Source organism: Sciurus carolinensis, chromosome 1 (genome assembly GCF_902686445.1).
Source record: "Sciurus carolinensis chromosome 1, mSciCar1.2, whole genome shotgun sequence".
Lineage (NCBI taxonomy): Eukaryota > Metazoa > Chordata > Mammalia > Rodentia > Sciuridae > Sciurus > Sciurus carolinensis.
In genome coordinates this window covers 197494002-197520764 of record NC_062213.1, presented here as the reverse complement: position 1 = coordinate 197520764, position 26763 = coordinate 197494002, and the positions used below count along the sequence as shown (strand labels likewise).

The window sequence follows — 26763 nt, the reverse complement described above, 5'->3', positions numbered from 1 at the left end:
AGTCTGGTCTTGAACTTGCTGTTCTGCCTGGGCCCCTCCAGTTGCTGGATCACAGGTGTGCACCACCCCGCCCGGCTTGGGTGCAGATTTTGACAACGTCCAGAAAATGTTCCCGCGGAAGAGAAGGAAACGGGGCCCTGGATGAGCTATTTCTCTTCCTCTCGGCTCAGAGTATTCATCTGGAGGCCACGTTTTATGGGCATCTGACGGGGAGGGTGGCCACTGTCTCAGTTAGTGGCCCTCCCTGGGGATGGGCAGCCAGATAGTGCAGTCTCCGGGAACATCGTCCTCTTTTTTTCTTGCCTGCTCAGGACCCATCTCGGATGGCAAGCGAGGGGGAGGGAGGCGAATGTGGAGCCAGGCCTGCGTCCAGTCCATCCCCCTCAGCAAGGGCAGAGACTTCTAGACCATTCCCAGACATCGCCTGCCTCGGCCGCAGGTCTTCCTCAAGGCCACGTCTGCCGTGCTGCCTGTACCCCTCCTGCCGTGGCAACTCTGGCCTGGACCACGTAAACATCAACGTCTCCGGCCCCCTGGGGCAGTGAAGCCAGCCTGACTCCAGGGACATTCCAACCTGCTGGAGGTCACTGCCCAGGGCCCAGCGTGGATCAGAAGGGGGCTGGCAGGGGTGGCTAGTGTCCACTGGCGTCCTGGCTAAATCACTCCCTGAGGGGAGCCCCCTCCCCAGGGTAACAGCCTTTCTAATGATCCTGTCCAAAACTGGGCCCTAGGGCTAGCCCGAGGTCCAGTCCCCTAGCCAGCTCCCAAGCCATGGTCCACTGCAAAGTTGTTTTGCTGTGAGGCTTATAAATACATAAATCAGACCTTGACTGTCCCTTGCTTAAGCCCTCTAATGGCTTCCCACTGCACTCAGAATAAAACCCAAGCCCTGTCTGCACGCCCTGGCCCTGCTCCCTGGCCCAGCTCGCCGAACTTGAATCCCTGCACCCCCAGCCTGGTTTTTCTGCTCCTCCCAGGCTCAGAATGGCCCCCTTCTCGGCTCTGCAGAGCCGGCCCCTCTCAGAGGGCTGTGGCCTCCTCGCTGTTCATTTGAGCCTCAGCTCAAACACCGCCTCCCCAGACCACCCAGCTAGCGGGCCCTCTGCCCCGCCACGCTCTGGGACTCCGTCTATTTCATTTCTTCCAACCGTGCTATTTATTTTGTCCCCCTGGCTAGGCGGGCAGCTTTCCAAGGGCAGGCTGTGACTGTCGTGTTTATTGCAGGGATCCCGGCTTTGAGACAGGCGCTGGCACCGAGGTGACTCAACGCATGTTCATAGAAAGTGAGACAGTGCAGGCGGCTCCAAGGACTGGCTCCAGGGCAGAGCCCTGCACAGCAGAGGCCCAGGACACTCTGTCGCCATTGAGAAGAACAAGGGGTCAATTCCTGGAGGCTGCCCACAGCATCTCTAGGGGGGCTTTACAAGTTGCAGATGGCTGGGTGCAGTGAATACTGCACAGTGCACCAGCAGTATGGCCCCCAGTGACTCGGGAGGCTGAGGCAGGAGGATCACAAGTTCAAGGCCAGCCTCAGCAACTTAGTGAGACCCTGTCTCAAAATAAAAAATAAAAAGGGCTGGGGATGTGGCTCAGTGGTTAAGCACCCCTGGGGTCAATAATCAGTAGCAAAAGAAGAAAGGCGGAGATGCCAGATTCCACCTGAAGGGGGCACCCGCCTCGCCTCAGGAATCTTGAAGGTGACGGAACTCCGGAGAAGGGAGACCTTAAAAGCCCTGTCTCCCCTGGCCATCAGGAAGAAGGACATAGAGCCAGGTCACCACAGCCTCCTGTGGTGGGACAGGTGTATGTCAGGGGAGCCTCCCAAGTCCATGGACGATAGAGCTTCCGGGCCCCAAGTACTGAGGCCAGGTATATGCTCTGTCACCTGCACCTGCAGGAGCCACGGGTGGTTGGGGGGTGGTGGCCTCAGAGGGCGGGGCTGGGCTCACTCACTCTCCACGTAGAACACGCCCACTTTATCCGAGTCCGACACGGAGATGTAGAGGACTATTTCGTATCCAGCTGGCAGGCGGTCGGGACCCTTGGTCCTCAGGATCATCTGGGACATGTCCTTGAGGTCTGAGGAGCAGAGGCACAGGAGGTTAGTGTGAGGAGACCAGCTGCGGGAGGGCCGGCTCACCACGACTGTGCATCCTGGGAACCACGGAAAGGAGAGGAAGACGCTGGTCGCCACCTCAGCACCAGAGGTGACCTCCCATGAACCATTTGGGGATTTCCTGTCGGTCCTTTTCCCACCCCTGTGTGTAATTTTTTAAAAACATGGTTCCAGGTGAACTGTATTTACTGTTTTGTCTTTTGCTTTGAGCACAAGTGGACATTTGGGTCCTTCATCCCCGGGAGGCCCAGGTCCAGCCCGCCGGCCCGCGGCTCTGCCCGGGATGGGCGTGAGGGCTTCCCTGCCTCCCTGGCCCCAGGGTGGCCCGCCGGCACCTTCCTTGCTGTAGACCTTCTCGTCGTTGCTGTCCTCCTTGGGCAGCCAGGGTGTGTCTCGGTCACAGTTCACCAGCAGTATGGCCCCCTGGCCTTCGGGGCCCCAGGTCCAGGACGCCTGGAAGCAAGCGACAGGGAGGCAGGTCAGCCTCCTCTTCTCTATCCCAGTGCAGACCCTGAGGGACACCTGAGAGAAGCCCAGGACGTGGCTAAAGAGCAGCCGCCACCGAGAGGGGGGTCAGCTGCCACCCGGAAAAGGTGGATTCCAAGTCTGATGCCCAGAGAGGACCCATGTGTGCATCCAAGACACGCGGGACAGGCGGCTGTGCCTGGTGGCGAGGAGCCGGGGAGGCCAGAGCAACGAGCAGACGTTCTGAGGAGGGGCCTGGGGCTCCAGCCCAGGGGCTCCAGCCGGGCCCGCAGGGCGCTTCGCCCTCTCTTCCTCGGTACTGGGATTGAACCCAGCGACACGCTACCACGACCGACATCCCCGGACCTTTTGTATCAGTTAGGACAGGGTCTCACTAAGTTGCCCAGGCCAGTCTGGAACTCGTGATTCCCGCCCCAGCTGGCCGAGGTGCTGGGGTCACAGGCCTGCGCCTCCTCGCCTGGCTTCTTCCTGCTGCTCATTTTCCACGCTCCAGCCAGAGGACTACAAGGAAAGCTGACCCATCAGGTCGCTTTCCTATGTTCAGCCCTCCCTGTTGACACAGGGTTAAGCCTGATTCCCTGCTGTGGCCTGTGAGACCCAGGGGACCTGCCTGCCCTCCAGCCCCTCGCCCACCTCGTCCCCACTCACTCTGTTCCACCCACTGGCTGCCCTTCCGCTCCCCAAGTGCCCAGCTCCTGGCCTCTGCCCACCTGGTCCTCTGCCTGGACTCACGCCTTCCTTTCCCTCCTTTTTGGACGGTCAGCTCTATTCGCCCTTCTAGTCTCAGCACAGCTGGCCCTTCTTCCAGGAAGCCTGGCTGGTCCCCAGACCAGAGCAGCTTCCCTGGATTTACATATTAATGGCTATGGAGAGTGAGAAATTCCCAAGATAATGAGGCTGAGATAAAGTGGGTAAAAATGAAGGCCGGGCATTGACGGATTTCATCTCCCAAGACAAATGTTTTCCAGATGCTGGTTGCAGGCTCCTCAAGAGACAGTCTCTAGGAGGCGATCACCTCCTCCAAGGTCAATCCTCTTCGGCCACTGCCCACAGACCTTGTCCCCAAAGATCAAATTCCTGAGTATCCAAGGGAACTGATATGCTCACTAGACCACCCCTCAAAATCACCTGTATAAACCCAGTCCCGTGCTCTGATCGGTGGCTCATTTTCCACCAGGAAAGTGGGTTCATGGGCACCATCTCATCCCTGCACCCCCCCAATAAACAGCTGAGGTGACCCGTGAGGTTTGCGTCCTGCCTGGTCTTTTTGTGCTAACACACATGACCCCGCACACAGCCTTTGGGGTGCACTTAGGATGGTTGTTATGACAACAGTTGTGCATGTCGTTCTTGATGGAACGCAGGTCTTCCCTGGTCCCCCAGGACAAGGTCTCCCTGAGGGCCGGGTTTCTCTTGTTCTTTGTGCATTCCCTGAGTCTGACCCAGTCCTGGAACATAAAAGATGCCCGACCAGAGTTTATGGGATGAGCAAAGAGAAGGTGGAAACTTCGCTGACCCAGGAGTAGAAATACTGGCCCAGTTTAGGCCCAAGGGATTGTGTGACTTTGCCAAGACTGCTCAGCCCCCTGGGAGAGGCTGAGAGCGTCTTTCTCCCTGGTGTTGCCGAGTCTCAGCCGTCATAGGGCTTGGCTGCAGACACAGAATGCTCGTGCAGGGCTGACCTGGGCTGAGGAGCCCAGCCAAGAACAAGGAAGAAGGGGCTCCCACAGGCCAGAGGTTCCCTGCCCGATCTGCAGAGCGCCTGGGGAGAGAGGCTAGGCCCCGGACTTCTCACTGGGCTACCTTTTCTTTTTTTTCCAGTATGGGGAATTGAACCCAGGGCCATTCTACCACTGAGCCACATCCCCGTCCCTTTTAATTTTCTTATTTTGAGACAGCATCTCACTAGGTTGCTGCGGCTGGCCTTGAACTTGTAATCCTCCTGCCTAGGCCTCCCAAGAAGCAGGGATTACAGGTGTGTGCCGCCACGCCCGGCTTATTTTACTTTTTAAAGTACTCATCTAGCTATGGTGTCCTTCAGTGGTAGAGCAGGGGTTTAGCCTGAGTTTAATCCCCAGCACTGAAGAATAAGTATTATCGATTTCATCTATTTATAATTAAACCGGACTTCTGATGGTTTGGATAAAAGTCACATGTGGCTGGCTGGGCAGGTGGTGCATGCCCATAGTCACAATTGAAGCATGCGGACAATAGCAACCCCCAGGGAGAAAGGAGACAGTAACAATGGGCTCTGGCCTTTCACAAGCCTCACCCCCTCTGCCCAACAGGCACTTCCTGTTAGGATTCAAGTCTCACTAAACCCTATACAAATCAAGCCCCAGTTGCCATTTTCTCGCCTGAAAATGTGCCCCTCTGCTGCTTAACTCCATCGCTTAATAAAAGCCGTGGTTGACCCGTCCAGGAAGGTCCTGTTTTTGCTATTTTGCTTTCACCGATGACTCGGGAGGATTGCGGGTTTGAGTCCGCCTGGGCAACTGAACGAGACCCTTTCTCAACATAAAAATAAATAAAATAAAAATGACTGGGGGGTGTGGCTCAGTAGTGAGCATCCCTGGGTTCAGTCCCCACTACCCCTGCCTCCGAAAAAGTCAGATTGTGCCCACGGCAAAGGTCTAAAGGATAAAGGAGGCATCAGATGAAAACTAATTAAAAGCAACTCCTAGCCGTACCCATGGAAAACCAAAGGAGCTTAAGGACGGGGCTGAGGATGAAGCCCAAAACGGAGTCAGGGCGAGAACACCTTGCTGTCGGCCAAGTTCAAACACGGGCCCGCCAAGCACGCCACACGTTTCCCAGGAATCGCGAGGACAGAACGAGGCACACGCTCACCCATGAACATGGTCCTCCGTGGGAAGCAGAAGCGGAATGGAGGAAGCAGGAGGCAAGAAAGTAAGCCAGCCGCTGGCGGACAAATGGAGACGGGGCGCGTGAGTAGAAGCAGGCGCCCCTTGGACCGAGCGCGATCAGTGCCGCCCTAGGATCGCGAGGGCCTCACCTGCCCCTCGATTTTAAAATAACAAATGGGCCGAAGAACAGCAGATGCCCCTATGTGTGCTGTTTCAGGCACGTTATTCTCTCCCATGGCTCCATGAACCGACCAGGGAACCAGGCTTGGGAAGGAGGCTGCTCTGCAGCGGATCCTATGGGGAACCTGGGCTCTGCCCGGGCTGGGCTGTCCCTGGTGCCTGTGTGTCTGGGAGCCTGTCGTCTGTCTCCTGCTCTGCGGGGAGTCGGCGCCTGGTGGGAGTCTTGCGGCTGCCTGCAGGGTCTGGTCTGGGGCTCTGCCCTCGAGCTGCCCCAGGTCGGGCCGAGTCGACCCTGACGGTCGGCTAGGTACCTTCTTTGGGTTGTTCTTCTCCACCTCGCCATCCCGGTCCGCATCCACGTCCAGGGAGATCTCTGGGGAGGAGAGACATGAGTGAGTTGCTGAGCCCGCCAGACAGGGTGGCACAGACATGAGGGAGACCTGTGGGACCAGCGTGCCACTCACCCAGGCGCTCGGGCGCTGGAGATGGCGCCTTGCCGAGCTCATCTTCTCCGAGCCCCTGGCTAATGTCCACCACCACCAGGGAACCTCAGCAGACACTGTGGACTGGGCAGCTTACAGCCTCGGGGTGCTGCAGGTAGGGGGCCCTGTCTTTCCCGGTCCACCTGGGTGTGTACCTGTGTGTGCGCGTGTGCATCTGTACACACGTCCTCCTCTCCAAGAACTCCCACAAGTCTAGATCCCACCTCCAAGGACGGAGGGTTTTCCTCTGGGTGAGGAACCATATCTTCAACCCCTCTTGATCTGAGGGTGCCTGTGATCGGGGCTCCTGCTAGATGACCCAGGACCGGGTCCCTGCTTCACCCTTCTCTTGGGGGAGGGAACTTTAGCTTCCTTGGACCTGCCATGGACACAGGCTTTGTGGAGACTGTGGGGCAGTGAGAAGGTTTAGCATTAGACAGTGTTGGTTTGGATCCCTGGTTCTCTGCTTATGAGCTGTGTGACTTTGGGCAGATTAGACAACCTTTCTGAGCTCCAATTTCCTCACTAACAACAGGGAGCCCTTTCCTGTTACAGTGGTTGCACTAATTGCAATGGCAGGCACTGCTGTCATTTGAGCCAGAGAATGGCTGTGGGGACTTTCCTGTGCATGGCAGGTGCGGGAAGCAGCCTGCCTTCTACCTGCTAGAAGCCAACAACACCCCTAAGTGTGGCAGTCAAAACGCCTGCAGAGGTTGTCCAATGGAGTGGGTGCTGCTGGGCGGCTTCGAGAGTGTCACCCAGAGAGAGCTGTGCTGCTTCCAGAGTGGCCCGAGGGGGCCTGGGCACGCCGCGCCTGACTGGACGGAGGTGGGCTGGGGGGACGGCCGCGCTCCTGGTCAGTCCCTGGGGCAGGCACACCCTCTCCCTGGGTGGGGGGTGTGAGGAGGGTCCTGGCACAGGAGGAGCGCAGATGTCACCCTGCCCTTGGTGGCTCGGCCCAACTGGGTCCACGGATCACACCGGGTCCTCACTGTGCCCACGTGCCCTCACTGTGCCTCCTGACCCTGAACGCGGCTGTCCTGGGGTAGAAACGGGCAAGAAGGTGGGGCAGGGAGGTCCCTGGAAGAGGCTGCGTGTCCTGCCTCCTGGAGGCCTCCTGGGAGACTGTGGGAGCCGCTGTGGAGCGAGTGCGGGGCGCTGGGCTCCGGGCCAGGCGCTGGCGCTGGGCACAGACCTGCTCTGAGGGAGCCTCCCGTCCCGGGAGGGAAGTGTCACTGGACCCATTTCACAGGAGAGCAAGGCCGAGGCTGGTGCCAGACAAGGATGCCAGGGGGCAGAGGGCAGGGGGCGCCAGCTGCTCCCGAAGAGGCTGAGGCTCAGGTGTGGGAAGGGGCTGCTCCCGGCTCCCGCCCGCCACGCTCCTCTCCCACCCGGCTGCTCACTGCTTTCCGCGGCACGCTGTCCTCTGGGTCACTCCTGGGGAGGTGTCCCCACCCTACTTCCTCACAGACGAGGAAACCGAGGCCCCCAGCAGGGACGCGACCCCTGAAGACCCCAGAGTCAGAGCCAGGTTCTCTCCCAGGCCTCTGCCTCCAGATCTGTTCTGTGCTGTCCTGTTCTCGCCACTGACCTAGGACGACCTCTGACTGACCGCCGGCTGACCCAGGCTGGTTCCCAAAGCCAAGTCCACCTTCAAAGACCCAACTCACTCCCCTGAAGGTCACGGCCAGGGAAAGAGGCATGTCCCCCGCCCGGCAGCCCTGTGGCCTTTGTCTCCAAGGGCAAGGTAAAGTGGAAGCTCTTTGCGATGTCCATGGGCCCGTAGGAGAGGGATTCTGAGGTGTTTATGTTGCAGTCTGACTTTCTTAACTTCTAAAATTTTATCAATTTAGTCAGGCACAGTGGTGCCCGCCTGTGATCCCAGCAACTTGGGAGCCTGAGGCAGGAGGATTACAAGTCTGAGTCCAGCCTCAGCGACTCAGCAACGCAGCGAGACCCTGTCTCAAAACAAACAAAAAAGGGGCTGAGGAGGCCTGGGGCTGGCTCAGCGGCAGAGCGCTAGCCGGGCACGCGTGAGGCACTGGGTTCGATCCTCAGCACACGTAAAAATAAACCAATAAAACAAAGGTATTATGTCCACCGCAACTAAAAAAATAAATAAATAAATAACGGGTGAGGCTGTGGCTCAGTGGTAAAGTGCCTGGATTCGATCTCCAGCACCAAAAAACAAAAACAAACAAACAAACAAAAAACAAAAGTCAAGCAAACGGAAAATTTTCAATGTAATATTTGTACCATGTGCAAACAAACAAACAAAAACCCAAAACTGTACTAAATAGTTTCTGAAGAAAAACATCAGTTTCCTGCCTAGTTCCTTTTCTCATCTTCCTGGTACAAAATAAAATGCTTCTTGCTATTTCTTGCTTTATTAAATTGAGACAGCTTTGCTGCCTTCCTGTTATGAAATTCAGGCCTTTCATAATTGGGCCCTTATCACCTCCTCCCACCCGCACCGGGCTTTGGGATCTCTCTCTCTCTGGATTTCTCTCTCGGGACCTGCGCCCTGACCCTAAGGCCAACTGCAGTGGCCCTCTCTGCCCTCCTCCCTCCCCGAGGTCCCCCACGTCGCAAGCCATCTCCTGGGTCTGCTCCCCTGCCGGGCTCCCCAGGTCTGATCGACCCAGTCCAGAGGGCCGAAGCCTGCGGGGACAGCCAACAGGGCTGGCGTGACCTGCCCGATCGCCGCCCTCCTGGGATGGCTCTGCCTTCCCCAGCGGGAGGAGGGCGAGGACACCTGTTTCGGGGACTCTGGGCTCCAGACATTTCCCAGAGGCTCGGGCTCCTACCTCAGCTCCTCTGAATAGCTCCATGGGGTCAGGTGGCGCCTGGGTGTGGGGCAGATTAACGGGAAATGTCACTAGGATTGGGTTCAAGGCAGTCTGCCCTGAGAATCAAGACACCAGGCCTCAGCCGTGTTTTGGCCGGCTGCCGGCCCCATGGACAGTGGCGGGTGCTGGCCTTCGTGCCTTGGGGCCACTTGGGATGCAGGGGGAGCGAGGACTCCCTCCCCCGCAGCCAAGAGGGTGCTGGTCAGGGGGCCCGATGGGCACCTGGGGTGGTGGCTACTAGTTCCTGGCCTGCCAGGACCTGGCAGGAGCCCCTGCCCCACACCCCTCCCCTCCCACTTTCCCTTCAATAGGAAGTCTTTGCAAATCAGCTCGGAGAGAGTCGTGAGGTCCTCAGGGGTTAATTTCCACTCTACAGCTTGGAAAAAGTGAAGCCCAGAGGAGCTGGGCTACTTGTCAAGGTCACACAGCAAGTCCTTGCAGGACTGGGAAGAACTCGGGCCTGATTTGGCCAAGGGCACCATGTATTTGTCTCCAGGGCAAAGACTGCGCGACAGTGAGTTTCATCTTCACCCAGGAAGAGTCGGTGTGGCCACCGGAGCGAGGGTGCTGAGAGGGCACCGGCTGAGCACCTGCCCTGGGCCTTGGCACGGGCCCTTTGCATGGGCCACTCCGTGAAGCACCCCCTGGAAGCACTGTGCAAGAACGCCCCGCGCATCCCGTCTGGCACGGGAGGAAACTGAGGCTTGAGATGCGATGGAGCTGGCCTGAGGGGCAGTGTGGTCCAGGGTGGCCCTGCCTCCCAGGCACTGGCCTGATGGATTGCTCGGGATGTGGGGCTCAAGGCTCCTGGGTAGGTGCCAAGGGCGAGAAGGCCCGGATCGGCGCCTCTGCGGGAAGCCAGTCCCGTGTTCGGAGGGGCAGGTTTTCACGAAGCCGATCTTCACAATGCGGCCTTTTCTTCTGAGAGGACATCGGCCCACTTGTCAGGTGTTGTCAGTGGGAGCCGATGGCCAGTTGTCATATTTTGTCCCTATTTTTTTGGTCATGCATCAAAGTTGTCAAGCTTCTCAAATTTCTTAGGGGCACAAAGGGGGCCGTTTTACTGACCCATGGAACCTAGGAATCTGGAAGATACGGCAGTTAAATACCCAAATGTCGGGGGAGCACAGAGACTCAGAGCCTTGGCATGGCTGGCGAGGGCAGCCGAGTGCCCTCTGGGCAGGTCCCCTGAGAACCAGCTTGTCTCTGGTGAGGACAGCCTCGCCCTGCCTCCTCGGGGCCGTCTGCCTCCCGTTTACCCGCGTTGGCGGGTGTCTTAATGGCACAGGCAGCCCCAGGATCACCTTCATCTGCCAGCTCTCTGGCCCCTGCCTTTCCTGCCGTTGTCCTCAGGTGTCCCTGTCTCTGTGGGATTCGGTTTCCTGGGGACAGTCATCCGAGATGGCCTGGGGGTGTGCATGCGGGGGGTGCTCACGTGCCAAGCTCAGCACACCAGGGAGTCTTTGGTTTCATCTCCAAGGCCCCCTGAGGTCATCCCGAACAAAGGCCCCATGCCCGGGCTGGGCACCCCTCAGATGCAGAAAGAGGGATAGTCTGACCAGCAACCAAGCCCACTCCGGGGTCGGCTGAGGAGCGGGAAGGCGCTGCTGCTGAGCCTGTTTCTGTGGCTGAGGGCTCAGAGGAGGCTGGCGGGGGTGCAGGGGAGGATCCACAACCCCCAAGGATGTGACATAACCCAGGTGACTTACGTCACACCAGCCACTTTCTAGGTGTGTAGCCCCCGGCAACCTTTTGTTAGTTTTTCCTTTCCAGAGCCTTGATTTTCTCATCTGTAAAGCAGGGACGAGAATCATGCCTGTCCCTGCAACTGTAAGGCTAGATGGAAGGGCCGTGGGCAGCTCGGGGCAGAGCAGAGCGCCCGCCCAACACGCACAGGATTCGATCCCCAGGCCCGTGCAAAGGAAGAGAGGAGAGAGAATCGATCACAATCACGGTGCTAACATATCTAGTCCGCTCGGAGCCCGACTGGCCCCGGAGCTCCCGCTTCTAAAGGCACCCGCAGTCCTAGGCTCGGCGTTGGTGTGCGCAGGAGGGAGCCTTCGCTACTGTTTTATAACACACCCAGTACACAGCTGGCTGCCCTCCCTGGCGTGTGGGCCTGGCACCCAGGGCAGGGCAGTGTAGTGCACTGGAAAGAACCTGGGTTGGGGGAGTCATCCTGATCCCAGAATCGACCTACCACCTGGTTGCTGTGTGACTTTGAATGAGTTTTCAACCTCTCTGGGCCTCAGCATCCCGTGCATCAAATGAAGGACTTGGACTAGGTGAGCTGAGGACCCCAGACTGTAGCTCTGCCCCCAGGACTGGGTTTGCAGAGGACAAGGACAGTGGGGAGCTCTTTTCCAGGCTGCAGGAGAGAGCTGGGGGTGGGAGGAGCCTAGAAAGCGAACCGACGCTGGGTGAGTCCCTGGCAGACCAGGGCACGCCTCCTCCTGCAGGTGCCCCTGGCGGCAGGACAGCAGGGGAGGGCAGGTGCCGTGCCCTCCCAGGTCTGCATTATTCAGAGGAGGCTGCAGCTGCCAGGGCTAAGAGCGCGATGCGGCGGGGCAGGGCAGTGGGCAGGGCGGTGGGCAGGCCCTGGGGGCAGCAGCCGGAGACCCCAGCCCCGCTGACTCACCAATGGCCGTGAGGAAGAGCCCAGCCTGGTCGATGGGGGCGTTGCCCTCCTCGTCGTAGTAGTTGACGGTGACCTTGGAGGGAGGGGCACGGGGGTAGAGAGGAGGACAGAGACCACGGGTCACAAGCGGGAAAGCCGGAGGTACCGCCCGCCCCGCCCCCGTCCCGCCCCCGCCCGGCAAGCCCTCCATGTCCGAGCAGCCTCCTCCAGGAGGTGCTCCAGGGTTGTTCCGCCGCCTCTCCCAGGTGATCGAACTAGACCGGGACTCTGCTCAGAGTGCAGCCAGGATGCCACCTGTACACCCCGCTGCCTGCGGGGTCCCCACATCTGCCATGTTGTGCCTGCAGCTCCCACTAGGCTCCTGGGTGGGGAGGGGACAGGCCTGAGACGCCATCATGGCATCTGGTGAAGCTGGAAATGGGGGAATCCAGAGAGCAGACTCCCCCAGCGCTCGGCACCCCGCGTCACGGGCTGAGGTCCAGGGGGCTGCGGCTGTCGCCTCTCCCTGGGGTTCTGAGCGTCTGAGAGGCCTGTCACCCAGCAGCCCACGCTCCACCCTCTGTGGCAACGTCATTCCAGGGTCTAACAGGGCGCTGCCCCATCAACGGCCACCAGCTGCATGGCCGCCAAGCACTGGAATGTGACTAGTGTGAACTCAGGTGCGCTGAGGATGCAGGTTTGTTGTGGGAAAAGAATATTAAGTCTTCTTGTTGATTTTTTATATCCAGGACATGTCAAGAGACTTTTGTGGGGGGGCTGGGAATGGAACCCAGGGGTACTCGACCACTGAGCCACACCCCCGCCCTGTGTTATATTCTACTTAGAGACAGGGTCTCACTGAGTTGCTTGGCGCCTCGCTTTCACTGAGGGTGGCTTTGAACTTGTGATCCTCCTGCCTCAGCCTCCCGAGCTGCTGGGATCACAGGTGTGCGCCACCACGCCCGGCTTCGAAGTGATATTTTGGTATGTGGGCTTAAGCAGTCTATTCTGAACATGCTTCACTCCTTCTTTCTGCCTTTTGGATGTGGCCTCCGGGGCCGGCAAGGACGCGGGTGGCTGGCATTCTGTGTCTCTGGGATGGACTCGTCCAGCCCGCCCTGCGCGTACCTTGTCGTTGCTGGCCTCGGTGCTGGCCTTGCTCATGGTGAGCCGCAGTGTGGTGCTGGGCGAGAGGGCCCAGCGCTGCTTGCCGTTGGTGGCCACCTCCTCAGCCTCCCCGTCGCGGACCACCTCCACCCACACGTCCTCCGAGTGCTTCAGGCTGAAGGTTTGGGCCCCGGCTGGGGCCGCACTGTAGGGAGAGAGACTGAGGGTCAGGAGGCGCCCGGGAGAGTTGCAACGGGGTCTTCAGGAGCAGACTCCTGGAGGGTAGGGCTGCCAGGTCTCTCCCTGGTCTGGTCTGGGGACTCAGAGGACCCAGTCACAGGGCAGTCACTTGGTCATGAGGGGAGCTTGCTAATATACAGATTAGCAGGTAGGGGCCTGGAGACCTGGACATTTTTTTTTTTTTTTTTTGGTACAGAGATTGAACCCAGAGGTGCTTAACCACAGAGCTACATCCCAACCCTTTCCATTTTTTATCTCTTTTTGAATTTTTTTTTTTTTGATTCATTGTACACAAATGGGACAACAGCTTTTCATTTCTCTGGTTGTACATGAAGTAGTAGAGTCACACCATTTGTGCAATCATACATGTACATAGAGTAATGATGTTTGTCTCATTCCACCATCTTTCCTTCCCCCTGCCCCTCCACCCCTCATTTCCCTCTACACAATCTAATTTTCCTCCATTCTTTCCTTACAGTTCCACCCCTCCGTTATATATAAGCATCCGCTTATCAGAGAAAACATTTGGTCTTTGGTTTGTTGGGATTGGCTTATTTCACTTAGCATGATATTCTCCAACTCCATTTAACTGCAAATGCCATAATTTTATTCTTCTTTATGACTGAGTAATATTCCATTGTGCATCTATACCACAGTTTATCTATTCATCTATTGAGGGGCTTCTAGGTTGGTTCCACAATTTAGCTATTGTGAATTGAGCTATTATAAACACTGATGTGGCTGCATCACTGTAGTACGCTGATTTTAAGTCCTTTGGGTATAGGCCAAGGAGTGGGATAACTGGGTCAAATGGTGGGTTCATTCCAAGTTTTCTAAGGAATCTCCACACTGCTTTCCAGAGTGGCTGCACCAATTTGCAGTCCCACCAACAATGTCTGAGTGTGCCTTTTTCCCCACATCCTCGCCAACACCTATTGTTGCTCGTGTTCTTGATAATTGCCACTCTAATTGGGGTTAGAAAAAATCTTAGGGTGGTTTTGATTTGCATTTCTCTTATTACTAGAGATGTTGAATATTTTTTCATATATCTGTTGATCATTTGTAGAACTTCTTCTGTGATGTGTGAAGTCCATGAATGCCATCTGCCTCTGGAAGTCTGGAAGATGAAGACTACCCCTGGAGAATGGACTTTCTACATCTCACCTGCAGAACCAGCCCTAGTCACTTAGGCAGGAAGGAGAGAGAAGGCGGGAAAGAACTGGAGAGCAAAAGATTTTCTTATAAAAACAGAAATGGGGGAATGTAATGTATAAAGCTGCTCCCCTGCCCATCAGGTGCGGTCATTTTCCCTGCCTCCCAACCACTTGTCAGTCTGTGAACATCCTGGCTAGCTATTGGTTCATCAGTCAGCTTGCAAGCGTCCTTCTCGGATATTGGTCCCCTGTTAGCCCGGCGGGATTCAACTACTTTACTGTAGCTACCCCGCCATCTTTCTCATCTTTCTCTCTCTCCTCCTCACTTTCTCTATCCTCTCGCTTTCACACTTTCTTGCGCACGCCCTTTCTCTTTCCCTTTCTTTTCCTCTCATTTTCTCTCTCACCCTGCAGGGAGACACTGTTTGCTTAATAAACTCCCTTATGTGATTTCCCATGCCTGGCGTGGTTTTCGTGGGATTCCTTACAAAGTGTCTGTTCAGCTCCTTAGCCCATTTATTGATAGGGTTATTTGTATTTTTGGTGTTGAGTTTTTTGAGTTCTTTATAAATTCTGGAGATTAGTGCTCTATCTGAAGTGTGTGTGGTAAAGATTTTCTCCCACTCTGTAGGCTCTCTCTTCACGTTGTTGATTATTTCCTTTGCTGAGAAAAAGCCTTTGAGTTTGAATCCATCCCATTTATTGATTCTTAATTTTACTTCTGGCGCTTTAGGAGTCTTGTAAGGAAGTCTGATTCTAAGCTGATGTCACTTTTTATCTTGAGACAGGGTCTCACAAAGTTGCTCAGGGCCTCGCTAAGTTGCTGAGGCTGGCCTTGAACTTGTATCCTCCTTCCTGGCCTCCCAGTTGATGGGGTCACAGGCGTGCACCACCACACCCAGCAGGACCTGAATTCTTAAGGATCGCCTCCCAGCTGTGCTGTGCTTTGGGAGCACATGGTAAGTGATAAGACCCAGACAGAGGGAGGAATTTGCTCCAAAGACAGACTTGGGCCTAGGACCCTGTCTCCCTGTCTGTCACTGAGTTCTCATAGGGAGGGAGCCCAGAACCCGGGTTCTAAATGGGCAGGATGGGGAGGCCCAGTTGACAGATCCCTTGATCTGGAATTCTCCTCCTGCGGATAGTGATTCCTTGAGTGTGGGGGTGGTTTTCCACTGAGAAGGAAATGCTTTTAGAATTCTTGAAAAGGCATCAAGACTTCAGGCAGAACCAACTGGTTTGGTCTGGCTGCTATGGTGACGTTCCCCCACCCAACAGGAAGGCCACACCAGGGCAAGGTCACAAGGTGGCCAGTGAGCAAGGCAGAGGGCCCTCTGCATGTCACAGCCGGCTGGCACCCTGACTTCACACTCCTGCTCTCTGCTCCAGGGGGTTATGGCCGCCCGAGCTGATAAGACGGTGGCTTAGGGGAGGTAACGGGGAGGACAGGCGCCCGGCCGGCGGTTTCGCTAAGCCCCGCGCCTGCTCTGAAGATTCCGAAAGGCTCAGGGGGCTCTGGGTGGGATTCGCCTGGGGCTTGAGACCGAGACGTAAGCAGGAGGGTGCGGTGCGTCTGCCCTTTGGGGACCAGCGCTCAGGTTCTGGGGTTCATAACCTTGGCTGGGCATCAGAACCGTCAGGAGCGCGGTCTGATCTTCGGGCATTTTCCCCTCTTGACACTGCGGACGTGCCGATCCGTCCCTGGAGAGTCTGGCTGGCATCCCTGGGTGAGGTGGAGGCAGCTGGCAGGGGCCGGGCTGGAACGAGAGGCTCAGGCGGGGGCCTCTCGGAGCCCAGCGCAGCCACCCCGAGGCCTCGGCCCACGGCAGATGTTGGGATCTGGAGATCAGGGTGTGCCTGAGGGTGTGTGTTCCCGCCCGTTTCCGGGGTCCGTTGGTGCTGCTGGTCCAGGGGCCATGCGGGAAGCACGGATCTGGACACTTAGCCCTGCTGCCCAGTGGTTAGAGCCCTGCGGTCACGGCCATGAGCATGAGCCTCTGGAGGCGGTCAGGCAGCGTCTTTCTGACCCAGGCCACGGTTGGGGGCTGCCGTGTGGTCCAGCGGTGGAGCACTTGGCTGGCCCGCAAGGCTCGGGTTCGGTCCACAGCAGAGCAGAAACCAAACGACCCACCGAACAAAACCCCCTGGAATGACGGAACCAGGCCATCGTCCACAGGGGCGCCTGGCAGAGACCACTGGGCGTGGGCACTGAGGAGGCGGTGGGCGAGGCTGGGCAGCCTGTTCCCAGTGTTGGCAGAGGAGCTCGAGGGCACTCTGTTCTGTCTGGTCTCTGCTTCCTCCAGCAGGCCTAGCAGGGGACGCTGGACTGACGGGTGGCCGCCCTCCGTCTGCACCATCATCAGGAGAGGCAGAGTCCGGCAAGGGCCCTGGGCCCGGGATGCCTTGTGGAAGATCTGTGCTTGAGTCCAGATCTGCCGCGGACTTGCTGAGGGGTCCGGAGTGTGTCCCTTCCCCTTCTGAGGGCTACAGCCGGCCCCTAAGACACGGGTGACCGCCTGCCCTCCTGCCCGTCCTCTGCAGGGCAGGTGACACCTTTCCCTCACGGTGTTGCCACGTGGTGCCCCTGCGTGCTACCTGCCCTCCTCTGGACCACCTCCCCACGGCAGGGTCCAGCCTCCTCCAGCCTCATCCTTCAGAGCCCAGCACAGCTGGGCATGTCACTGGTACCCAGCTGAGAGGGCGGGACTGAGAAGGCTAAGGGCGAGCCTTTCCCGGGGGGTGTGGACGCCAAGACCATAGAGGAATGGACGAGGGCCTGAAGGACCACTGGTGTGTTTACTGAAGTCTCTTTCTACGGCACCTGATAGAGCCCCGCCATTATGGACTGCTACGAGACCTCCATTTAAAATCAAGCTATTACGAAAAGGGTGAGCAGTTTAAAGAAAATAATGAGCTAACAGTGCCACAGATGGAAGATGGTTTTGACAAAAAGGCGTGGGTCTGGGACACCTCCCTCCACTGCAGATCCCAGCTTTGCACATCAGCTTGCTGGGTGGCCTAGCGCAAGTGGCTTTCCCTCTCTGTGTTACTGAGTGTTAAATGGGAGGGTGCAACCAGAGCCAGAGGGGCAAAGGGGTGGGCCTGTGCTGAATTCCCGCCCACCTTTGCCCAGAGCCACCGTTATACTCAGACGGACGAGGGGATGGACTCTCGGGAGCCTGCCTTAGCTCCTTTAATGATGCTTCCTGCCGCTTTCATTCCTCTGGGCCAGTGAGAAACTGGAGGAGGCCCCAGAGGGTCCAGAGGGTTAACACCTGGCCCACATCAGAGACCCAGAGCCCCACACCCTCCCTGGACTCAGCACCAGTCATGCTGGGAGCTGAGCAAACAGCTATTCTTGGAGTGGCCCTGGCAGAAGGGACAAAGGCACCTTTGTCCCCCGTGGATCCTGTTGGCCGCTTCCCTCTCCAGGAAGATCCTCTGAGAATCCCCTGCAGAAACTCGAGAGCCAGGGAGTGGGGCTTCGGGCAACTCGAGGGTCCCCGGAGGCTGCAGGGAAAGGGGAGGACTGGGAGTGGTTACGAGGACGTCTCTTCTGCTTATCGCAAAGAGACCTAAGAGAGAGGGTGGAAGGACAGGCTGCCTGGAGCCCGGCCTGCCCGAGTCCCAGCACCCGGGACGGCTGTGCTTAGCATGTGCTTTGGGAGAAAATGAATGAAGGAACCTGTCCTTCTCAGCTGACCAGGGGGCTGTTTAAACAGTGTCCACTGGCTTGGACTTGGGGGGCTGCGGGACCCACCCACACCCTGCAGCCTGGTGCTCATCAGGTGGCATCCAGGCCCCCCCGCCCCCCTGCCTCAGCTTGACTCATTTTCTGTGACCTGCCCATTCCTGTCCTCATTCCGTCTCATCAAGCATTTTTGCAAGTGCCGTTCCTTCTACCCCACATGCCCTCCCCTGACCTCTGTGCCTGGCAAATGTCCATCTCTCCTTGGAGACCCAGCTCCATCCATTGTGCCCGTGTGTATTTCCCCCTGGGGCAGCTGGCTCCTATTCTAATCTGGTCTCAGCGCCTGGCTGGACCAGGCACACGGTGCGTCTGTACGTCTGCTGTAGGAAGGGCTGAGCGGGAGGGCGTGCTCACACGCCACTGGTCCACTAAACGTGTAGTATTTATTGAACACTTACTATGTGCCAGGCACAGATCTAGGCGCTGGGGGTAGACGTGTTGGAAAAGATAACGTGTTCTCTGAGTGTGTGGCACTGATATTCCAGGGGATGAGAAAGAGTTTAGATCACACAATCATTGAGGTGCCATGAGGCCTGGTCTGGGGCTCAAGGAGGGACCCTGAGGAAGTGGCATTTGAGCTAGGGTCTAAACTTCAGTCTGAAGAGCTCGAATGTGCATGAACTTCACCTGCGGGGCCTGTTTACAGTCGGGTTGCTGGGCCCACCTCCTGCTTTCCTGATTCATCGGGTCTGGCAAACGGCCGGAAAACCAGGCACTAAGCTGCCTGGTGACTTCCAGGCAAGGAGGGCGGCTTGGGCGATGGCCCAAGGCAGACGTCAGCCTGGCGTGTTCGAGAAACTGCAAGAAGGTGAGCAGGGATGATCTGGGAGCAAGGTGGGGGCACACGGAGGGAGAATCCAGACGGTGCGGAGATTGGGGAATTGGGGGGCTGGGGGGGCAGGCATCACAAAAGTGGGCCTGGGGAGTCAAACTGGGGCACAGAGGCTAAAGGCCTCTGGAGTCCAGGGGAGTCCCTGGGGGGCCCGACCATCTGAGCACCGCAGAAGCTCACCCAGCAGGCGACTGCGGTGGGCACCCGGCTGAGTGGTGAGGTTGGCTTAGACCAGAGGGTGGCCACGGACGTGGAGGGAAATGGCCAGGTGGTTGGTGCCTAACAAAAGGACACCTGCCCAGCCCCTCAAGCACTGCGCGGCCGCTGGGGAGCCACCCAGCCCCTCTGGTCTTGGCTCAGTCAGGGGGGCAGGTCCCTGGCTCGGCCTCGAGGTGCTGGGAGGCTCCCTCGGTCCCAGGCTTGACGGCATGGCGCGCCTGCTCCTGGCTGGCACCTGGCACCCTCGGCTTGTCCATCTGGCCTGGACCTCATTAACACCAGCCGGGGCTCCTCCCCAGAGTGACCCCAGCTCCTGGCAGCCTGGGTGTGACATCCTGTCCTCGGGTCTTTGGAGGAGTTGGAAGGGGGAGTCCTGGGTACCAGCCTGGGGCGAGCACCCTCGAGGACAGAAAGAGGGAGGGAGGCAAGGTCCCCACTCAGGTCTCACACCCGGGCTCTGTACAGTGATGGCGGGCAGCTGCCCTGGGCAGGGATCAGCAGAGGCCAGCATGGCGTCTGTCTCAGCCAGTCTCCTCCTCCACCTGGGACCTCAGCAGCCCTTCGTAGGAGGCACTGGTGCCTCCTTGGTGATGAAATGATCTCATCTATGGTCACTCTCTTCCTCACAGACCTTCAGTGACTCCCTACTCCCTACAGATCAAAGTTCAACACTTGAGCAATGACTTCGAAGCCCTGGTCCCAGGTCATTGACGCTCTAGTCTTATACACTGGGTCAGTGACTGATGCCCTTCCTGCCAGGTGTGCTCGCTCCCCTGTAGCACTCTGGCCCCGCCATCTTTCCATACCCAGCTGAGCTGTCACCTTGTCCAGGACGCCTTCCCTGAGTCCATCAGCCAGGATTCACCCCTCCCCGCTTTGCCGGTGCTTCAGACGACACCAACAAGTGTTCAGCATCTTCCCCACGGGTGTTAGGAACACTTTGAGAGCAGGAAGCACATCTTATCGTGATTTGTTTTAATATTATACTAAGCCCAATACCAATGCTTAATAACTGCTCACTGAGTACCTGGCGCCGTACCAGGCCCTGGACCCAGCCTTGGTACGGCCCACCCTTTGGCTAATTCCATGAGGCCTGTACCCAGGCCATCCCATTTTACAGATGAGCACATGGAAGTCTGTGGGGACAAACCCTTCTCCAAACCAATCCCAGGGACGTGGTGGCAGAGTGTGACGTGCACTGCAGCCCCCTGAGATCCAGGCCTGGCTGCTCCCCCTGCAAAGAACCCACAGGTTAGAGGCCCCAGGCAGAGGGCGGCTGAGGGTAGTGCCTGGCTCAGCAGAGGACCAGAGGAAAGGCCTTAGGGACCTCTGGAGCCCCCTGCTTATTAAGTAGGTGGGAGTCAGAGACCCAGAGCAGGGACCCCAAGGCCATCTCCCTGTCTCAGGCTCTTAGATGAACGACTGAGAAGCACATTCAGGCCTCAAAGGCCTTGGGCACAGGTCTGACATGGCTGGGTGGAGAGGGTGGCCTCCCAAATCTGTTCTCCCCACAAATTTAATTTAGGTGTGGCTGGCTAGCCGGGGGGTGGCCCCTGCCACCACGATCCATCCCAACTCAGGGCCTTCTGGTCAGCAAAGAGAGGCGCGGGAGAACGTAGCTTGCAGTCAGGATGACAGGTTCTCCCACCCCGGGCACTGGCTGAAACTGGAGCCCTGGCTCCTGGCAGGGCCTCTGGTTCAGGGTTGAGGGCTCTGGGTGTTGTTCTGATTTATGGGGCCACCTGACCTGGCCTGAATTCCTCCCTCCGTCATTCTCTCAGGAGAAAATGCTGCTCCAGCCAAGCTCGGCCACATGCCCTTGACCTTCCCCAGGCCCACACCATGGTGTCCGGCCTGGAGACAGGGGCGGGGAGCTCAGCCCCACAGTTGGCTGGTCCACGTAACCCAGGGGCCGCATCCAGTCAGTCATCCACTCAACCCAGAGTGTTCACGGCTCCGGAGAGGAGAGTGGGCAAGGAGGAGGCGTCCCAGGAGGGCAGAGCGGCCGGGGCCGGCCCTGCCTCCCCCACGGCCAGCTGGTCGTCTTGGACAGGCACTGCTTACTGTCCCCAGATACAAAAGCAGGGGCATTAATCGTTCCCATCTCATGAAGGTGGAAGTTTAAACGCATGTGAATTAAGATTTTTTTCTTATTTTTTGCATTACTGGTGGTTGAACCCGGGCCTCGCACATGGCGGGCAAGATGCGGCCGAGCAGCACCGACCCTAAGTGCTCGGATGTTAAAACACACAGAGATGAGCGTGCAGGTGAAGAAGCTGCGAGGTGCCCAGTAAGTGTTCAATAAACACGAGTTAGTAATGTTAAGGAAATAATAAGATTTACAAAGAGGGCAGAAGAGGACGGTGAGGTAAAGAGCACCCAGGATGCAGGGTGAGGCATGATGACGTGGGGGTATCACTGGATGCCGAGCGGAGGAGTCGCTTGAGCTGGAAGTTCAGGCACAAGTGTCCAGGAAGTAGGAACAGCAGGTGCAAGGGCCCTGAGGTGGGAATGAGCTTGGTGTATCTAAGGCCTAACAGCATCCACAAAGCCAGTGTGGCCAGAATGGAGGATGTGCCTGGAATATGGGGGAGGGGGGTTGGTGAGGCCGGGCAGCCCATGGTACCCCGAGCTGCTGTGCTGCAAGCTGGATCTCAGATCCTCTGTCTTTGACCTAATGGTCCTTTTTTTTTTTTTTTTTTTGGAGCTGGGGATGAACCCAGGGCCTGGCGTGTGCTAGACCAGGCTCTGCGCTGGGCCACATCCCCAGTCCTTTGTTTTTATTTGGAGACAGGATTTTGCTAAGTGGCCCAGGCTGCCATCCTCCTGCCCCAGCCTCCTGAGTCGCTGGGATCACAGGCGCGGGCCACGCTCAGCCTCATGATCCGTCTACAAGCAAGCCTCCTGCACTCACACTAACCAAGAGACAGGGGACGCTGGGGAGGGAGTCGGGGAAGAAAGTCAGTTCCACGGCTGAGGCAGGATGCACGTCTGTCCGTCCATCTGTCCCGCTTGCCCAGCCTTGTCTGGGAGCTTCTGCCCTGGCCCCTCCTCCTGTCTCCTGCCAGACAGTGATGGACACATGGCCCTACCAATTACTGGGTGGCCTCTGCCTGGGGGGGGGGATGGGGAAGGGGAGGGGACCCATCTGCCTGCCACCTCACAGGCTCCTCCTGAGGCAGGCTGTGCTGCAGAGACAGGGGACAATCGTCAATGGCTTATCTTTGTCCTGAAGCTCCTGCTGGCCTTCAGGAAGGGATCCTGGTATGTCTCCGGTAGAGAGAGAGGGAAACCTGCTTTATCAGCAATCCTTATCAAAAACCAAGGAAGGGACAGGAAAAGTCATCTCCTAGACCTGGTCTGTGGGTCAGTGGGAGGACCAGCAGAACATGGCCACCCTGCTACGGTCCTCCAAGGCCGCCTTCCTGACTCCTGGTGTCCACATCTCCAGTGCTCACAGACGTGGCTGGGAACACCACACTTTGTGCCCCGCTCTGACTTCAAGTCCCAATCAGATGGAACCCCAGCTAGTCCCACTGAAGCGGTGGCTGCCAGCTACAGGGACCATGGTGGGCGGCTGGGCAAGGTGTGTTTGTCCTCGATCTACAATGAGTACATTGGCAACAGCAGAAGGAAACAGCAAGTATCTTTAACGGCCCCGAGGTACATTCTCTAAAAAAGAAGTCCTACTTTTTTTGTGTGTGTGCCTCTACTGGTAACTTGCTTGAGATTAGCAGTCAGAATGTGACTGGGGCTAGGCATGGTGCTGAGGTAGGAGGATTGCAAGTTTGAGGCCAGCCTCAGCAACTTAATGAGACCCTGTCTCAAAATAAAAATAAAAGTGTTGGAGATGTAGCTCAGTTGTAGAGCACCCCTGGGTTCAATTCCCAGTACTAAACAATCAATCAAAGTGGCTGGGTCAGGGTAAGTATTCCTGTAGGGAAAAGAGAGGTGGCCCAGAGCATGCCTTCCCGTGGTGGCCTGTATGGGCAAAGTGGCCGACCATTCAACCCATGACCATGTTTACTGCCTCTACTGGGCAAAAGGTCCTTCCTTGTATTCTCTCATTGACACTCGACTGGCTCAATGGAAGCTCAGAAAGCTAATGCAATTTGCTCAAGGTCACGCCACCCATGGACAGGATACATCCTGCCTCTTTCCACGGCCCTGCCAGCTTCTGGGTCTCCAAGGGCAGCCTCCGCTCTGCACCACCTGCACCAGGGGAGGAGGGAGGGCTAACGCTGACTGGCCGAACAGTTCCCGCGGGGACCCCAGGGCCCTTGAGGAAAGGGAGGGAAGAGGCTGCTTCTACGAGGCCCAAAAGGGAGTCCAGAGCCCATGGGAAAGGGCTGTGGAGGCCTGGTCTAGAAGCTGCTCCTGGGGTCCACCAGGCCTTGCTCCTTGGGGTCTACCTGGAGGCCCTGGGGCATCCTTGGGGGTCTTGGGCCAGCACCCATGTCTGGCTGGGGAGGACTTGGTGGGAAGTGGAGGGCCTGGTGTGGGTGGGCAAAGTCCTTGGGTCGGGGGGCAGGTGGCCAGGGTGAGGTGGAAGGGACACAGGCTGACAGGGTCATTCAGTTCCACTAGCTGGTAACACAGTGTCACACAGGATGGCCTGCAGGATCAGAGCACACATTGAGTCAGACAGACATGGACCTGAGTCCTACGTGCCACCAGGCAAGTGACTTCTCTCTGAGCCTCACTTTCCTCACCTACAAAATGGGACATCAAAGAAGCACCTCCGAGACCCACGGTGGGTTGAGAGATGACGCGGTGGGTTCCTAAGCACAGGAGCTCTGTCACTGCAGCTGTGAGACACCAGAGCTGTGCAACAGTCCAGCCCCAGGCTGGGCAGGAGGCTCCCTTCAGCTAGACCTGTGACTTGCAGCTGGTGGTGATTCTGCCCCGGCCAGGGGGCTGTTGGCATTGGCTGGAGACACCTTTGGGTGTCACCATTAGGAGGCTGCTGTTGGCATCTGGCGAGTAGAGGCCAGGGATATCACTAAATATCCTACAGCATGCAGGACAGTCCCCTGGACAGACTCATTCAGCCCCAGAGGCATCAGGGCTGCTCCAGAGTGGTGCTGTCCAGGGCCACCAGCATACGTGGCTGCCCAGTGCTTGCCACACGACAGGTCCACTAACACCCATGCTGCACTCAAAACCAGCACAAGAAACACGTAAACTATCTCACCAGTGACCTTTATATCGGTGACACATCGAAATGACAATATTTGGTTATATTAGATTAAATAAAATACATTATGAAAATTAATTGCACCTGCTTATTTGAACTTTAAAAAAATGTAGACTCCTAGCACATTTACAGCGACAACTGGCCCGTGTTCCATTTCTTTCAGACGGTGCTGGTCTAGAGGACACAGCCTCTCTTGGTGGCGGGGGAAACCCCAGCGCGGCCGGGGGTGTGGGTCTTTGTGGGTGTGGCTGGTGTCTTGAGGAAGGACAGAGTATTGTTACACCTCTGTCCCCTGCCAGAGGGAGAATGAGTTGGCACCTGCTCCATTCCTGGCCTCCACCAGGCTGGGTCTCTCCCTGCCAGGACAGGGCGAGGGCAGGGGGCCCTGCTTTGCTCCCCAGCCCCCACTGGAAGCACCACGCCCGCCTTCCAGGCAGCACCCAAAGTGCCCCAGCAAACAAACAGGCGAGTATGGTGACAGCTGAGGCTTAGGGACCTGAGTGCCCTGGCTCCCAGCCCACTCCTTGGCGGTGCCCGGTGCTGAGCTGGGGGTGGAGAAGGCCCCGGCCCCTGCTGCCTGGACCACACTCCACTCTGTGTTATGACCCTCAGAGAGCCCAGGCCACTTCTGAGATTTACACAAGGGACAACGGAGGCCCAGGCCCAGGCAGGGCAGAAGGAGGCCAGGGGAGGAGAAGTGGAGAGGAGCTGTGGGGCTCGATGGCATTGGCATGGCCAGTGCCTGCTGAGGAGATGGCAGGAGACTGGCCGAGCAGGTGGGCAGGGCTCCCAGGGCCATAGGAACTGAAGAAGAGAATGGGCCAGGGAGGAGTGTGTGGGGGGAGACACACAGCTGGGGTGTTTTTCTTTTTTTGTACCAAGGATTGAAACCAGGGGTGCTTAACCACTGAGCCACATCCCCAGCTTTTTAATTTTATTTAGAGACAGGGTCTTGCTGAGTTGCTTAGGGCCTTGCTAAGTTGCTGAGGCTGGCTTCAAACTTGTGATTCTCCTGCCTCAGCCTCCCGAGCCCCTGGGATTATAGGCGTGTGCCACTGCCCCTGGAGAGGTGGCTTTTGCCTTGGAGAAGCGGGGTGCTTCAGGCATCAGAATGATTCGGAAGCAATATGACAAAAGGGACTAGGGGACCCAGCCAGCTCATCAGCACAGGGTCCACCTCCAGGTCCCCCGTGCCGACCCTGCCTGCCACGGTGAATATTTCAGATTCTTGGAATAGAGGGTTGCAGATGAAACCTCAGCGTGATCCCGCAGGGGGCTTGCCCCACATTGCCAAGTCCCCATCCTGCACAATAGGGGACGTGAACCGTCACCCTTCACCATTTTCTTGGAACTGTGGGTAGTGGTGGGGTTCTATCACATCCTGCTGTCTCAGAAATCCTTCACCAAGTTTGTGGACGGAGAGATGGGGGAGGGAACAGGTTCCTGAATCTGGGGTGCTTTCTGCAGACCCCACCTCTGCACCCTGCATCCCAGGCATTCAGCAGGTGGACTGTGGTCTCTCCCTGAACCCAAGGTGAAATCAGGGAAGGCACTTGGGGACATGGAGATCGTGGCCAGTACTTGGACACAGGCAACCAGGCGCAGCCCCCACGGGGTGAAATCGGAGCCGGAACAACCCCCCAGGGCCATATTCCTCGCCAAGAGAGCTCCCCTCTGGTCCTTCCCCGCCCCAGCAAACACCGGGGAGGTTCTGCTGAGTTGCGGGTGGGAAGCAGGAGTGAGGCTGGGCTGGGGTGGGCTGTGCGACAGGAGAGGCTGAGCGGAAGTGAAAGGGGAGTGGATGGTGGTGAAGCTGAGGGGTGCTGAGGTCGCGGGGAGAGGGGCTGGAGAGGGCCAGGCAGTGGGGAGACCGGCATGACCGGGAGGAACGGAGGCAGGTGCAGGGTGCCTGGGAGGGCCTCGCTCAGGACTGCAGCGTGGTGGACGCCAGGTTCGGTGGTGGGCAGGTTTCTGGGTGAGGTTCTTAGGGTTTCTGGGGGCTCCATGTTGAGGGGCAACTGGGACGGGAGTCGGCCTGTCCGCGTCCCGGAGTCCGGGAGGGTCTCCGCGACGCTCGGAGGGGTCCGGCCGGCGCGGGGCCCGGCTCACCTGTAGACGTCGGTCCAGAGCTGCGTGCCCAGCACGTACACCGCCTCCACGCGGCTCCCGTACTGCAGCCGCACGGTCCGCTCGCGCAGCATCTTCCCGCCCGCGACGTCCCGCCTCGTACCGGCGCGCGTGGTCCTGTCGCAGGCGAGCACCTGTCGCAGGTGAGCCCGCTGCAGCCGCCTGCGTCCGCCGCGGACCCGCGAGCCGCCTTATTCTGCGGCCGGTGGGCGGGGCGTGGGCGGGGCGGCCGGCCGGGCGCCTCTCGCACTGGACCGAGCGCCCGTTGGTCAAACGTGGCCCCGCCCTCCCCGGCTCGCCCCGCCCCCGCCCCGGCCCAAGTCGCCAATTTCTTTCTTTCCAAGTTTGGTTTGGGCATTCTTTCATCTTCAAGCCCCGTCTTCCCTCCAACACCCCGCCCCGCACCCCAGCGGGGCAGAAAATGCACGCGTGGAGCTGCCAAGGGACGGGGGCAGGAGCTGGAGCGGGCACTGGGCGGGTGCCCTAACCTGGCCTGGGAGCCGGGCGGTCTCCGAGGACGGGATGTCTGAGCCCTCTGA

The 26763-nt window shown here is 58.0% G+C and overlaps 1 protein-coding gene across 1 annotated transcript in view; it reads right to left on the bottom strand.

Annotated features, from left to right (window-relative positions):
* The window catches only part of Padi2 (peptidyl arginine deiminase 2), a 43141-nt gene extending 16742 nt beyond the window's left edge, over positions 1-26399 (bottom strand). The window contains exons 1-6 of the mRNA XM_047562735.1: positions 26207-26399; positions 12726-12909; positions 11619-11691; positions 5961-6022; positions 2452-2569; positions 1954-2079 (exon numbers count right to left, since the gene is read on the bottom strand). Coding sequence (XP_047418691.1) covers positions 1954-2079; positions 2452-2569; positions 5961-6022; positions 11619-11691; positions 12726-12909; positions 26207-26298 — 655 coding nt within the window. The 5' untranslated portion in view covers positions 26299-26399. The remainder of the gene's footprint in view (positions 1-1953; positions 2080-2451; positions 2570-5960; positions 6023-11618; positions 11692-12725; positions 12910-26206) is intronic.
* Between the last annotated feature and the right edge of the window lie 364 nt (positions 26400-26763).